The following is a 16,896-nucleotide window of genomic DNA, read 5'->3' as shown; positions in this document are numbered from 1 at the left end:
TTAACAAGGTATCTACATAAAAAGTGTTACGGAAATCTGAATCATATAAGCCTGTGTTTATGATAACTGTCAGTCAGTGTTGGTCAAAGAAAAGTAGAGAACCTGTAGGCAATGATTAGTGGACACATTATCACATCATGAGTAAAACAATTATATGATTATGTTAGATAAAATTATATTTAGTATCTTGTTAAATCATAATGAAATGAAACCGATAAACTAAGAACTGCCAAATACACCTGGTATGTGCGAAATGTCCACGATGTGAGAGCATCTGTAATGGACAACACTACCTGGGAACTTTGACGAGTGATCCCTGTTCGCAACGTCATCTTTACAGTCTTTGCATGTAAATACCGATAGACATCTACATAATAGAAGGTCATTGTCCATTTTGTCGAGGTGTCCATTGATGCATCATGGTTACCTTTTGTATCTCCGGATAAAAAATGCAAACTTTGAGAGAAAAATGCTTGCCGGAACAAGAGAAGATTTCTTAAATCATTTTATACTATTTATTTCGTGCAACGATTCAATGTGTTTCTCAATCAAAGAGCCAATATTTTTTTCCCACACACTTGCTGTTCTATGCACTCTTTTGGCTACACCTCCAGCTGGAATATGCCGACCTATTCCAACTCATCCCTTGCTCTCGGACCGTCTGACAATCACTAGCAAAGTTGTCACTGAAGAACACTGACCCAGCCAGGGCCATCTTGGCAGTTGCGGCAGGCGTCTAACATTCAAATTTCCCTCTTTACACTTTGACACTTTCTACACGTCTTCTAATAAGTCGTTTATATCCATAATGATAATGTGCCCTCTCAAACAAATACATTGTTTACAGCTGGTATATGACTAGAATAAGATTTGACTTATATTTATATTATATTAAGTAGGAGGTTTGTGTGTGTTTTTGTTGGTGGGTATGTGTGTTTATGTATGTGTATGTGTGTGCTTTTGTGTGTATATGTGTTTGTGTGTGTGTGAGAGTATCTTGGGACAGTTAGGAGGTCAGATATTATATTACCTTCACATCATGTTTTATATTATGTCAGCATTGCATCCACCACCATATCTATCATCTTCAGCGGATATCGTTGTATTTTTATTATCTAACTTATAATTTCATTTTAGTTGGACTAGTTCATCCACTACCGCCCTAAGTACTATCAAGTACATTATGATTTAAAACGAGTATTGCCTAAGGGTAGCTGATTCGTTTTATTTTGGTGTTACTAAATTATTAGCTTGTCTTATTATCTGATGAAGACTGAAGTGTTGACCTATTGCCTTTGGCACAGCAATAAGGAATGGAGTGGGAGTTCAGAATTTATTGGAATATATAATATTATAGTGATGCTTTCAAGGCAGTATGGGATTATAGCACACATACACACACACACACACACACACACACACACACACACACACACACACCATGTCTCTCTGTCCCCTTCTGTTTATTCCTTCCTCTTCCTCTCACTTTCGCTCTTTGTGTCTCTCTGTCTCTGACTCACTCTGCCTCACCCCCCCCCCCCGTTCTCTCTTTATTTTCATCCCTAGATACCCATTTCTCTTACTTTTCTCTGTATCTCTCTGTTTCCCCTCTCTCCTTTCTCTCTCTCTCTCTCTCTCTCTCTCTCTCTCTCTCTCTCTGTTTTCTTTCAAGACATTTATTATATGATTGCTTTCTCTCTCTCTAAATCCTCTTTTTATTTTAATCCATGACTCTCTGTCCCATCTGTTAATCTCTTACGTTCTCCCTCTAACATTCTCTGTGTCTCTCTGTCTGTACCTAATTCTCTCCATCCCCCTCCCTCTCTCTCTCTCTCTCTCTCTCTCTCTCTCTCTCTCTCTCCGTTCCTCTCTGTTCAGTCCCGTCATTCATCTCTCAATCTCTTCCTCTCCACTCCTCACTGTGCAGAGTTGCCATCTCTCTCTCTCTCTCTCTCTCTCTCTCTCTCTCTCTCTCTCTCTCTCTGCCTCACTATGCCCCTCAGTCCATTTCCCTCTAATCCGCTCTACCAATCATTTACCCTTTCTACCCCTCTCTCTCTCTCTCCCTCTCTCTCTCTCTCTCTATCTATCTATCTATCTATCTCTCCTGTCTTCAATATTATTCCATTAACCCCTTCCTCTCTCCCTCTAACTTTCTCTGTGTCTCGCTATCTCTACTTTACTCCCTGCCTCTATCTCTCACTCTCTCTTTCTACGTAGCCCTTTTCCACTCTCTCTTGTTTCTCTCTGCCCCCTCCTCACTGTTCTTTCTCTCTGCCCCCTCCTCACTGTTCTTTCTCTCTATTCCCTTCATTCTTTGCTTGTCCGCTTCTCTCTCTCTCTCTCTCTCTCTCTCTCTCTCTCTCATTCAGTTGGCTATCTTATTTTAATTGGAGAAGATATACTCAATAAACTTGACATTTTTAAAATTTTTAAATGTAAACTTAAGTCGATAAGTCACGGACATTTGTGACCACTTTCTCAAAGCGGTATTATGTCGGATTGAAACTGATGAAAAAAAATTTAAGTTGAAAAAAAAATCAGAAATTGATATTTTAGTTTATACCTTTTAGTTCTGAACACAATTAAGAAATCGGCAAACTTCTAAACAGAATTATTTACGGTTTCTATGAGTAAACATAACTCACAAAACCACCCAATTTATCAAAGCAACAGCCACAACACAATGATCTTAGTCAAGTGTGGAAATGTTTTCTAATTAATTCCTTGTCCACCAATCAATGGACTGAATTTAGTAGATAATGCATTCACTCAATATCCATCGTCCTCAATAAATCAAATAGTTTCAATTTTATATTATAGTATTTTTTAAAAAAATCAATTTTTCAGCATCTAAATGAAGTAATTCCGCTTTGAGACAAGTCAGATGTAAGAAATGAAATGGAATTTGTGACGAAATTACATTTTTTTGGTATACTATTCAGACATGGAAACAGACGAAAAAGGAAAAAAAAAAACAAACAAACCAACGACAAAACACGCACTGAAACAAAACAAAAACAAAACAATAATAATAATTTTAAAAAATAAATTAGAAGAGCTAAGAAAAAAACAAAACAAAACAAAAGAAAACAAAATTCTGTTTATTTATCCCCAAGGGGAAGGGGGTATTTTAATTGAGATTTTGCGCCGCATTCGAATGTCGCTTTCTTAGCATGTCATTCTCATACTGCCCAAATCAGTTGTCAGCCATTTTGTGACGGAAATGCGAATATAGCCTCAGCGATGAAAGAGTTAAATTAAGGGTAATTTCTATCACCAGTTGACTCAAATGATTATTTAGAAAATCTGATAGGGCAAAATGATCGGTCATTTGATGTTGGCAATACCTATCTGGCTGCCGTGTTGCCAGATTAATTTACGCGCATCTACAGGCGTTATTACCTGACCTATTTTGACAAATGATGGCTCACTGATAATTTCTACAAGACTGTATTTCTCCTATTACTTCTTTATGCTAATTGAAATAGACGAGTATCTGTTCGTAGTAGCCGTTTTCCCCGCAAATATTGTGGGTTCTCCACTAGTTAAAAAAAAAGATAAACGGGAAAAAATCTCCGAAAAAGAACAAACAAACAAAAACAACAAAAAAAAAACAAAAAAAAAACAAAGAAGGAAACAACAACAATCCCTTAGTTTTCCTAATTCTAATACGTTTGATGTTAAACTCAATTTTCTTTATTTAGTTCGCTCTGACAAAATATATTATAAACTGGGCAAGGTAGGTCACACATTGTTGGTGATTTGTTGGTTACTGTGGTGGTGACAATAGGACTCAATAGTCTGATGTCACGTCTGCCCAGCAACCAGCAGCTTGGTTCTAAACAAAGAATATCGGTACTTGTTATTCTTCATGCTGGCTAGAATTTTTTCACATGTCATGTGATCAGAATGTATAAAGGTCAAAACATGATCAGATTTATAATGTTTTTCTCCCCTGGATACACTTTTATGTTCGTCGGAGAAGTATTGTTCCGATAGTTTAGAACCAGTTACTAAGTTACTATGCGTCATTACGAGGGAAGTGACGTCACGCCTGTTGAAGTGTATTATGGTAAGTTTTAATTAAAGCGAGGGTGATGCTGCTGCTACCGCTGATAGTGGTGGTGGTGGTGAAGATGATGATGATGATGATGGTGATGATGATGATGATGATGATGATAATGATGATGATGATGATAAAATGCTGATGATGCTGATGCTGCCGAACATGCTGATGCTGCTGCTGCTGCTGCTGCTGCTGATGATGATGATGATGATGATGATGATGATGATGATGATGATAATGTTGATGAAGTTTGGTAAGGCGATCTCGTATGTGTCTACCGGTGTGTTTGTCGATCTGTCTGTAATGACCTGCCCCCCCCCCCCCCCCTTCCACTGACAATTGTTAAGTCAAGCATCTCCAAGTGACAACAAATCAATTACCCAGAATTCTCTTGCAGTGGGTGGAACGGTCATTGATGTAGCGTGTGCGTGTTTGTGTGTTAGTACGTGCTCGCTTGTGTGCATGAGATGTATATGGATACGTTTGCATGTGGGACTGAGTCTGTTTGTGACCATGTGTTTAGATACAGCTATGACTGTGTGTATGCGTGTGTATGTGTGTCTGTATGTGAGTGTGTTTTAGTGTGATTCTCTCTCTCTCTCTCTCTCTATCTCTCTCATTCTCATTCTCTGAGTGTGTACGTGTGTGTGTGTGTGTGTGTGTGTGTGTGTGTAATATAGATCAGAATGAATTCTAGGGAATGGGAGGTTGTCTCATTGATGCGGTTGTATCTAATCAATGAATCAATGATGGCAACCAGCTTAGAGACGGTGCCGTATACTGACAAAACACCGCTTTACATTTAGGCAAGAACACAATAGGCTTCAACAGTCGTGACTTCACTTCCCTCGTAATGACGCATAGTAACTTAGTAACTGGTTCTAAACTATGGGAACAATGGCGGACGCCCTTATGAAATACTTCTCCGACGATCTTACAAGTGTATCCAGAGGAGAAAAACAGTATAAATGTGACAAAGTTCTAACCAGCATGAAGAATGACAAGTACCGATATTCTTTGTTTAGAACCAAGCAGCTGGTTGCTGGGCGGACGTGACATCAGACTATTGAATCCAATTAGTGACCTAATATATATTGAACGTAGTTGACGTCATTCTAGCTCTTTGTTATTGTTTTTAGCTAGCTTTTTTATGAGTAGTTCTAACTAAATTCTATCAAGCAGACAAAACGTTGAAGCTTACACACAGGTTTGTGTGTTGGTACGTTAATTTCGGCTGGCGATTGTTGTGATCTTTTTGGCTGAGCGCAAAGCGTCAATAGATAGTATGCACTTGGCTAAGAAGCTCACAACATTGCCATCCGGAAGTATAACGGACCAACACACGTCCTTTTTGTATAAGAAGTTTCCAACTCGCTCAATATTTTAACTTTCCTTTCCATACCGCTCTGTTAATTACTTAATGCCTCGGGAGCTTTCTCCTCTCTCTCTCTCTCTCTCTCTCTCTCTCTCTCTCTCTCTCTCTCTCTCTCTCCCTTATCTCCCCTTGTACTTCCTTCCCCATTTCTCCATTATTCCCCATCCCAGTTTTTACCGTCTGTAATTCTCTTCCTCTCCCCGGTAACCGGGGGTCCCGATAGCTCAGGGGATCCCGATAGCTCAGTTGGTAGAGCACTCGCTTCACGTGCAAAAGGACAGAGATCGATCCTGGGTGCAGTAGAGATTTTTTTTCTGATTCCCCCCCCCCCCTATCGACCCAGCAGTGAATAGGTAGCTGAGTCCTTTAGATTTGCCAGAAAGAACTTTGTGATAGACTAGCGTCCTATTCAACGGATAGCAAGCTATTACTATTGTCTGTTTCACGCTCTAGAAACCGGGATAAACTCCGGTTCCAAGGGCCGAATGGCTCTGAAGGGCTACAACTATACTGCTATACTTTGAGAAAATACATTTTCTTTCATTATGCCCCCCCCCCTCACCCGCACAAACACACCTCCATCAAACACTGATTGAAATAAAGCTCCCTTAATTGGTCAAAAATTCTCAAACCTCAAACTTCAAAACCCTCAACTTGTCAAAAATACTCTAACCTCAAACTTCAAAACCCTCAACTTGTCAAAAATTCCCAAACCTCAAACTTCAAAACCCTCAACTTGTCAAAAATTCCCAAACCTCAAACTTCAAAAAAGTTTCAGTTTAAAGATATTAAGAGCTATTTGTAATTAATCGATGTCTACATTTTAGTTGTTGGGTGGCGGGGGGGGGGGGGGGGGGGGGGGGGGGGGAGGGGGTTGTATTTTTTCTTTCAGGGAATGGCGGCAATATGCACTTGCAGCGAACTCCCTAACACCCACTTATCTTACACCAAAGACTAAATGCTCGACGGCAGGCGTTACCACAAGGAAAAACCAGACAAGGAAATCCTTCTTGACATACGACAAGAACAAGTGATCGCATTACTTGATTGCCTCCCTTTGATTCCTGTCTCGGCCCGAAAAGCTGCCTGTCTTACCCAAGGACGCACCAAGAGGCACGCGTATGATAAGGTAGAATTGATTTCCACTCATAAGGATAATAAGTAAGAAATATAGGGGCAAAATGAGTGTCAGAAGAAAAAAATGACAATCTTTTAGGACTCATTTCATCCGAGGAATTTATTCACATCTGTAGCGTTAAATGAGCAATGATCATTGTTGTCTTTTCTTGATAATTTGCTAATCTCACAAAAGTGATTTTGCCTGATCAAAACGTAACATAGCAACCCAATTACTATACAGAAATAAGATTTGTAAAAATTCAAGGCCCCAACAAATTCCAACCTCTAGATGGGTAGAGGATAATATTATGTAATGCACTAACTGGATAGCATTTTTGAATGGACGCTTCCTTTATTCAATAATGTATCGATTATTTTTTAATGAAATATCAATTGTAGAACACCATTTATTTAGTGTAAAGCCGGTGTTGTAGCAAATTTCTGGTACAAGAAAATAGCCTCTAGTATTTTGCAGTCAATTTGTCCCTTCTTTACGGTTTTCTTAATTTCAGTTCTGTCTCACACACACGTTTAGTTCTGTATTTACAATTCCCCAAGGAATACATTCACCATCTGATACCCCGAGCTGTGGAAATTGGTCTGAACTACAAGCAATTTGGTGCCTTTCGTAATTTATTTTGTTTTACAGTCTGAATTGTTTATATTCGTTTCATTCTCAATGCTATCATATCATCTCACTTTTCCCCATGTGATTTCTGAAAAAAATGAAGTTTATTATATATATTTTCATTTGATTTCATTTTAAAAAGCTGTTCATGACATCATGACACCAATGGCTATCTACACAAATTAAAACCATATGTTAGGAAGTCATAGCAACCAACTTCCACTATTAAAAAATGAAATTAAAACACAGCCAAACATTACCACCGACATGCATATATATTTGCAGGTCTGATAACGGAGCGGAGTTATGGGCTTGATTTAACAATGAGCCCATCACAATTTGGGTTGTCAGACCTGAAAATAACCAGACGTTGATGAACACCAATGTGAATCTAATTAATTATTGTTTCTTTCATTGCATGAGTAAAATCGATTCATATATCTAAATCTTTTATTTACATCTCATCCTTAATCTGAGTTGAAAGTCGAGCATTAAATTTCGTTAACAAACAGTTTTCAGATTCTGACAAACCAATATCTTAATTCATCAGCGACCTTAAATATGAGAGGAATCTGAGATTCGAGCCTTTTTGACAGGTTGAAGATCATTTGAATCAATCAATCTTTGAAGTAAAGGTTTTAGTGCCAAAACGGAGACAAAGTGTATAATATACGATTATGGTAGTGACGCATTTGGGAGCAATCACTGGTGTGAAATAAAATCTGAAAAATCCTGAACGAAACAGTACCAGACAAAGCAGGAATGAAATTCAAGAAAGAAAAACATCCCCAAAAAAATCAGATTTCATCGACTGGGGATCGAACCTCAGACCTTCTCCTCGTTACCAGTCAGACTTGCAACCATCACAGCACAGAGTTAACCTTATGGTTGGGACGCATTATTGCCTAAATTATTCTTCATTAGGTAGCTTTCCACTGTGAACCCAATTCTGCATCACAAAGCATATGCATTGAACACAAGAAGACGAGCACAAAGATAAAAATGGTTAAAAACAACAAAAAACGCAATGTCCACTAAATGTGCTCAAAGCGCTTTACAAAGGGTCCGTGACCAACAGCAACACGTAACATAAAGAATGAGACATGACGCCTGTTCGGCGATAATACAAATTTTTTCCGACAGAGACAACGCTGTTAACGGCCAGGTACTCATCATTTTGCACCTAAGTACGGGGGGGGGGGGGGGGGGGGGGACTCAACTATGCGCCGAGCGAGGCTCGAACCAAGGAAAGCGAGTGTCATACCACTAGACCATATAGCTGCACTTATTATAGAGTATCCCATTTATATTTTGAAAATATGAAAGTGGCACTTTAGGGAGCAGGCACTGGTGTAAGCAAATATCTAAAAGTAACATGTGTATGGAACAGATCCAGACACAGCGAGAAAGAAACGATAATCTGGCACTGTTTTAAACACACTGTTTTCAGAATTAGTTTGGCAGAAATTCAGCTGCCTGATTCAGCCGTTCATTCAAAAATTCTCAATATCAATACACAAAAAATATTTCTCAACTTGTTATAAATTCTTAAAACTGGGAAATCTTTTCCAATTTTTGCAATCTTTCATGCAAACTCATCTCGATAATTCTTTCTCTACAACCACAAAGTAAGGAGTTAACAATAACAAAAAACTGAACCCATGTTTCCAATTTGCCTCAAGATGTCGTCCATATCACATATCCAAAGACACTTAGAGGGAGAGGCTATCCCAACGGACCTTGAGGCACTTAATATTAATGTGAGATCCACTCCCCTACAAATCATCAAATATTCACCATCACCACAGTCACTCTCACTCGTCATTAACGCTTTATTCTGCATTTCATATTTTTCTCACATTATATAAACAAATGTGGCTGCTTACAAAAATTTAGTCTTTTTAATACAAGAACAAGAACAGTGCATAATTGATTATTTTTACACTTACCTTACATTATAGTGGATGACAATGAGGCAGTACTTTGCACTTAGACTAAGAATAATAAATTTCTCTTTCTTCTTTTAAAAAAAAATTTCTTCTCCTCCTCCCCCTCCTCCTCCCCTTTGTTTTTCTTGCTGTCCAAGGTATTTTCAGTATTCTCCTGTACGTCCACATCTCAAAAGCTTCAATACGTTGTTCTGTCTGTGCGGTTAGTGTCCACGTTTCACAACCATAAAAGAAAATGGACCACACATAGCATTTGGTGCATGTCATTCGTGTTCTGATGGAGATATTTGTGTTGTTGAGGATTGGCTTTAGTTTCATGAACGCATTTTTGTCCAGCATTATTCGTCTCCTGATCTCTTTGTCAGACTTTGCATCGGATGTTACCAACTGCCCCAAGTACGTGAACTCCTTTACTTGTTCCACTGGACACTCTTTTATTTCTATATCTATGTCTATGGGCTCTTTCTTTTTTGTTATCACCATTGTTTTTGTCTTCTTCGCATTCATGAACAGCCCCTTTTCTTTACTCTCTTCGTTCACTTTTGAAATTAGCTTCTGTCGGTCTTCCTTACTTTCCGCCAACAGGACAGTATCGTCAGCGTAACGTAAATTGGTGATGTTGTGGCCACCAACCTTCAACCCTTGTGCTGTTTCTACTTGCCGAAAAATAGACTCTGTGTATAAATTAAACAAGCAAGGAGACATAACACATCCCTGGCGCACTCCTTTCTTGATTTCAATTGCATCTGTTGTATCTGCCTGCACTTTTATCTGAGCCTTTTGCTGCCGGTACAGATTAGCGATTAGAGCCACATCATTCTCTTCCACACCTATTGCCACAAGGTCTTGGATAAGTTTCTGATGACTAACAGAATCAAATGCCTTTGAGTAGTCGATAAAACAGGCATATATGTCTTTTTTGACCTCTAAGTATTTTTCTGACAGGATTTTAAAGTCGAAAATTGCCTCCCTGGTGCCACTGTTCTTTTTGCATCCAGTTTGCTGTTCTGAAATCTCACGATCTACTTTTGACGAGATTCTTTTCAGGATTATTGTCAGGAGGAGTTTCAGTAGATGGCACATAAGACTGATTGTTCTGTAGTCCGAACACTCAATTGCACCCGCTTTCTTGGGTAGCAGTATGAAGATAGAAGTGCGAAGGTCTTCTGGGATGTGCGTTGACTCGTATATTTCATTCATAAGGTCCGTTATCACATCAACACCAAATTCACCCAGTGCTTGCAGCATTTCTGTTGACACCCCATCTATTCCATTTGCCTTCCCTGTTTTCATGCAGTATAGGGCTTTCTTTACTTCTGATCTTAGGATTGTGGGTCCCCGTAGAAAAGACTATATGGTTGTCACCTCTGTCCGCATTGAATAGCTCCTCCACGTATTCTTTCCATCTATTGGCGATTTCTTCCACCTCAAAGAGGAGTCTACCTGATTTATCTTTGATGCAACCGCCAGATTGAGCGTTTTTATATGTGAATTTCTTGATTTCAGCAAACATTGGTCCAGGGTTTCTCTCATGTGATAGCTTCTCAATACGGTGGCACTTTTCATCAAGCCATTCTTCTTTAGCATGGATACACTTTTTCTTTACTGATTTGTCCAGTTCATTGTACCTAGGGGTGCCCTTTGAATGTTTCCGTTCTCTCATAAGATTCAAAATCTCATTCGTCATCCATTCTTTCTTTGCCTCTTTAGATTTTTTGTTTAGCATTTTCTCGTTTGTAGTTGTTATTGCACCTTTAAGAGAGGACCATTGTTTATCAATTCTACTCTTATACGTTTCTTCTGTTTCTTTATTTGTGTCTTCTTGTTCTTCCATAAGACAATAATACGTATTTTCTACTTCTACAGCATATTTCGCTCTTAGCTCCTCGTTTCTAAATTCAGCTAGGTCGTACTTTATGTGTTCGTCCCTTTTCTGTTTGGGAATTTTTAATTTAACTTTTATTTTCACCATGATGGGAACATGGTCCGATCCAATGTCAGCACCCGGGAAAGTTTTACATTGGGTCACACAGTTTTTGAATCTGGTTTTGATGAGAAAATAATCTATTTGGTTTCTGTATATATCTCCTGGGCTCTTCCAAGTGTATAGGCGCCTCTTTGGTTGTTTGAATATGGTGTTTATTATGGTCATGTCGTGGGACTCGCAAAATTGGACCAGACGTTCACCCCTCTCGTTGGACTCTCCTAGACCACAACTTCCCATGCACGGTGAGATTGCTGCGTTTCCAACTTTCGCATTGAAATCCCCCATTACGACAACAATGTCACTTGATTTTATGCATTTGAGGGCCTTGTTTACATTTTCATAATGTGCCTCGACCTCCTCATCTGGGTGATCACTCGTTGGTGCATAAATTTGTAGGAGCACTGTTGTTAGGCGATGAAAAATAACAACTCTTCATGGTATTCTTGCTCCAATTGTGTCAGTAGTTATTCCCAAGCTAAATCTTTCTTTGTTGGATGTTTTTTGTATGTGATTTTATTTTGCTTTCTTTTGTTTTCATTTTTCGTTTTGTGTTGTTTTTTTTTTTTTTGGTTCTTTTTTTTTTGTTTTGTTGTTTTTCGGTTGTTTTTTTTTTTTTGGGGGGGGGGGGGGGGGTTGTTTGCTTCTAATGTTTTGCTGAAACAGAATATAAAATTGAGTCCTTCAAAATCAAAGTCATCAGAAATCGGGTCTGTTACGATGGTTTCAACTGACGTGTATCTATTTACAGGTCTGATAACTCAAACTGTTATGGTTTCATTGCTTTAATAGAAATACTCTCGAACTATTGCAGAGTATTGTCGATTACAATGATAATAAGTCAGGCCCATAATTGCGTTCGGATACCAGACCTGAAAATATGTGCACTCAGGTATCAACAAATCAATAGGGATAGACAGAAGGCGAGTACGGAAATCAGTGCGATCACGGTGGATTGATATCAATGAATGAATGCTGGCCAAATCGATTGGAGATACATTCATTTTGATTGGTAATTAGAATTGGTTTTTCCCAAAATGCACCAATCGCAATCAGTGGAATAAAAAAGAATGTGACCCTGCACAATGTCATGCTATATTCTATCTTAAGGCGAGTAATCAATAACATGCTAAACATACTTGTACTTTTGTTACCGCCGACCACGGAGGACATTACATGCCTATGGAAATCATAGAATTCAAAGATAGAAATAAGAAAAATGAATAAATATAGATACATATTTACAAGACGCGTGTTTATGTTTTCACCATGCACATTGCGCTTCAAGCAGCTTTACTTATTCCCCTTGTAGGTCTTATAGAGTTGTATTTTAAGTTCATATGGGTCTGTCAAGCAATGTTAAGCTTGGTCAGAGACTATACATGCCATTAGTGGCTTGCATTCCGTTGTTTCCACATGCTAACGAGATAGCATTTAACCTATGACTATCTGTAAATTAGTAGTAGTAGTAGTAGTAGTAGTAGTAGTAGTAGTAGTAGTAGTGGTAGTAGTAGTAGTAGTAGTAGTAGTAGTAGTAGTAGTAGTAGTAGTAGTAGTAGTAGTAGTAGTAGTAGTAGTAGTAATGGTAGTTGAACAAACAGAAAAAAGAAGAAGGAGAAGAAGAAGACGAAGAAGAAGAAGAAGAAGAAGAAGAAGAAGAAGAAGAAGAAGAAGAAGAAGAAGAAGAAGAAGAAGAAGAAGAAGAAGAAGAAGAAGAAGAAGAAGAGGAGGAGGAGGAGGAGGAGGAGGAGGAGGAGGAGGAGGAGGAGGAGGAGGAGGAGAAGGATGAGGAGGTGGGGGAGGAGGAGGAGGGGGACAAGGAGGGGGAGGAGGAGGGGGAGGAGGAGAAGAACATTTTTTTTAAAAAGAAGAAAGAGAAATTTATTACTCTTGGTCTAAGTGCAAAGTACTGCCTCATTGTCATCCACTATAATGTAAGGTAAATGTAAAAATAATCAATTATGCACTGTTCTTGTTCTTGTATTAAAAAGACTAAATTTTTGTAAGCAGCCACATTTGTTTATATAATGTGAGAAAAATATGAAATGCAGAATAAAGCGTTAATGACGAGTGAGAGTGACTGTGGTGATGGTGAATATTTGATGATTTGTAGGGGAGTGGATCTCACATTAATATTAAGTGCCTCAAGGTCCGTTGGGATAGCCTCTCCCTCTAAGTGTCTTTGGATATGTGATATGGACGGCATCTTGAGGCAAATTGGAAACATGGGTTCAGTTTTTTGTTATTGTTAACTCCTTACTTTGTGGTTGTAGAGAAAGAATTATCGAGATGAGTTTGCATGAAAGATTCAAAAATTGGAAAAGATTTCCCAGTTTTAAGAATTTATAACAAGTTGAGAAATATTTTTTGTGTATTGATATTGAGAATTTTTGAATGAACGGCTGAATCAGGCAGCTGAATTTCTGCCAAACTTATTTTGAAAATAGTGTGTTTAAAACAGTGCCAGATTATCGTTTCTTTCTCGCTGTGTCTGGATCTGTTCCATACACATGTTACTTTTAGATATTTGCTTACACCAGTGCCTGCTCCCTAAAGTGCCACTTTCATATTTTCAAAATATAAATGGGATACTCTATAATAAGTGCAGCTATATGGTCTAGTAGTATGACACTCGCTTTCCTGGGTTCGAGCCTCGCTCGGCACATAGTTGAGTCCCCCCCCCCCCCGTACTTAGGTGCAAAATGATGAGTACCTGGCCGTTAACAGCGTTGTCTCTGACGGAAAAAATTTGTATTATCGCCGAACAGGCGTCATGTCTCATTCTTTATGTTACGTGTTGCTGTTGGTCACGGACCCTTTGTAAAGCGCTTTGAGCACATTTAGTGGACATTGCGTTTTTTGTTGTTTTTAACCATTAAATTGATTGAGAAAATGTCCAAAGTCGGGCAGCAAAACGTTTGAACGAAACTAAAAATGTGACTTATGAAGAAGGTTAAAATACTTAGCCCTCCCATCTCTATAATGCAGGAGAACGAGTGGTGACCTTATACCGTTATATAAAATGGGACCACAATACACTTCTTACGTACTCTAATGTAAAATGTACCTGCGTAAAGAAATAAAAATTTCTTATAATACATTCTTTACATCCGGCATTTTTTTATATTATTGTAAGGGCAGTTAATACATTAAACCGTTTCATATATATATATTACAAACATCGAAGTCCTCGACCTAATGGGCCAAAAACAAAAAGAACTTCTTTTGACTGTGAAGCACAAAAAGCTGTCATATTTTGGACATATGCGAAGACATGATAGTCATGATAGGAAGCTACAGGACGGCGCATGGCAGACTGTAACGTGAAGGATGGAAAGCCATGCCATCCGACCTCTGGAAAGAGATGGAACCCGGGTAAGGTAAGGTAACAACATCAAAAAAGACCTCACTATATATTCTTTCTGACATATCTAAAAATATCCTGTCACTGTTGGATGGTCAAGGGGGTCACAACCCCACCCCCATCCCCCCCCCCCCACTCACCCACACTCACAGACTCAAACACTACCCGGATTCTTAACCAGTGCGTTTGCATCTTGGTCAAGTTCTCTAACATTTATTTAAGCTGCTGGGAATCCGAATGGTGTATGCAAACAATAATTATCAATAGGTCATTCGGCCGAATGGTTAAGGCATTGGAGGTCCTGGGTTCGTGTCCCGCTGTAATATATAACAAGGTGAAATTGAATGTAAGCTTCAATTTAATATACAAAAACAGATAAAATGAATGCTTCGGGTTTCCCTTTTATCAGCAAAACAGGAGCTTCGAGCAGCACCTTTTACATTGTCCCGCTTTAAGCACTTTGATGTTAAAAAAAATACTTGGACAAGATTATTCACCCCCCCCCCCCCCCCCCCCCCCCCTTTTTTTTTTTTGTGCTCATTTGGACATGAGTGATCACTTTTGACATTAGAAATGATTTGTTTATTGGATAATCTATATTATTTCTTCATGGAAAGCCTAGCCGACGGTATTTAAAGTCAACGCGAGGATGAGCAATATTTACATTTTTGTTGATTTCATTTATTATTACAAGACTGAAACAGTCTCCAACTCAATCGATCTTTCTTTACATAATTGTACGCAAGTCAAGGAACGTAGAAAATTATATTATGAACAAAGATTTATCTCCAACGTTCAATAGAAATAGTTTCCTTTAATTGATAAGGAATAAAATAAAACACGAAATTCATCGAGTAAGGGCCCTCAACGTCCGTTGCCATGACAACGTCAATTAAGACTTTAACGGCGGTTCAGATTTGAATGGAGTCGAAAGAGCAGTGAGAAAACCAGATGGATGCGGGTGGACGAGTGGACGTTTGATGGAAAGAATGAGTATTTACGCCATATGAATCAGCACAAGAACCGAAAATGTATTACTTAGTATGTCTGCATGTTCTATAATAGAACCACGAAAGAAATTCCTAAACATTGATAGTCAGCGGATGGATTAGGATTGTATGAGATGCTTGTTGGGTATTGTGTTCTAATATATATATATATATATATATATATATATATATATATATATATATATATATATATATACATATATATATATAAATATATATATATGTATTATATATATATATATATATATATATTATATATATATATATATATATATATGAAACGGTTTAATGTTTTAACTGCCCTTACAATAATAAAAAAAAATGCCGGATAATTGTAAAGAATGTATTATAAGAAATTTTTATTTCTTTACGCAAGTACATTTTACATTAGAGTACTTAAGAAGTGTATTGTGGTCCCATTTTATATAACGGTATAAGGTCACCACTCGTTCTTCTGCATTATAGAGATGGGAGGGCTAAGTATTTTAACCTTCTTCATAAGTCACATTTTTAGTTTCGTTCAAACGTTTTGCTGCCCGACTTTGGACATTTTCTCAATCAATTTACTGCTGTCTGAACAGTTGTCATATTCAAGTTCAATCACGTCACCAGAATCTGAAGATCTGCACAAGAAAGAAAAATAAAATTAACCAAAAAAAAAAATAAAAATCCCAAAACATCAGTCTACCTCGTGGTAGCACGTCTTATCGGTAATCAAAAGGTCTCAGGTTCGAACCCCAGTCGAGGTAGACTGATTATTTTGGGATGGCTGTTTTCCCCCATTGTTTACATAATAAATAAAGATTAAATATTCCTTACAAATATTTGGGAACAAAGATTTGTACTAAAATCGACATGCATTTCTATATGAATATTTTAAATAGGAAACTGATTTTAAAAAAACATTACCTATGTTTATCGTGACTCAATGGGATTCTGGTGTGAAAATAAACAGCCGATTCTATGGCATTCATTGTATTCCGGTCTATCGATAAATTTGAATTGTATCAACAGATGCACCGCACAGATAATGTGATAAAATAACGTTATTCAAACAAAAAAAATAATTTTATTGTTATTGAAGCTGATATAATGAAAATGCCCAGGTTTGTGACATAACTGTAAGTAGGTTGTCAACGGTTAATATTTAAGACAGAAATCTTAAATCGTCGGCTTTGAAAACTTCGTATAGTATGCGTTGCCACTATTTCAATGACTGTCTCTGAGGGAAGTAAAAGTATAGAAATTATCAGCAAATATTAGTAGTATATAAAGAGGAATTCTCGCCTAATATTTCAGACTAATTCTATACCACCTGCATGAAGTCAATGATATCTTGATGAAGTTACCAATTTGTATAGAGCATCTGTCTTGACCAGTTAACTGCCATACGGGAGA

At 38.0% G+C, this 16,896-nt stretch overlaps 1 protein-coding gene across 1 annotated transcript; it reads right to left on the bottom strand.

The window, feature by feature from the left end:
* Positions 1–10,368: 10,368 nt before the first annotated feature.
* LOC144966790 (uncharacterized) lies at positions 10,369–16,472 on the bottom strand. Its single transcript, XM_078903569.1, has 5 exons — positions 16,408–16,472; positions 16,025–16,121; positions 14,175–14,191; positions 12,264–12,304; positions 10,369–11,528 (listed from the first exon to the last, which is right to left on the bottom strand). Exons 1-5 carry the CDS (start codon positions 16,470–16,472, stop codon positions 10,369–10,371), a joined length of 1,380 nt encoding a protein of 459 aa, XP_078759695.1.
* Positions 16,473–16,896: the final 424 nt, after the last annotated feature.

The sequence above is a fragment of the Berghia stephanieae genome, chromosome 1 (genome assembly GCF_034508935.2).
Source record: "Berghia stephanieae isolate SIO BIC M18660-M18661 chromosome 1, UCSD_Bste_1.3, whole genome shotgun sequence".
Lineage (NCBI taxonomy): Eukaryota > Metazoa > Mollusca > Gastropoda > Nudibranchia > Aeolidiidae > Berghia > Berghia stephanieae.
This window is presented reverse-complemented; position numbering and strand designations above follow the sequence as displayed.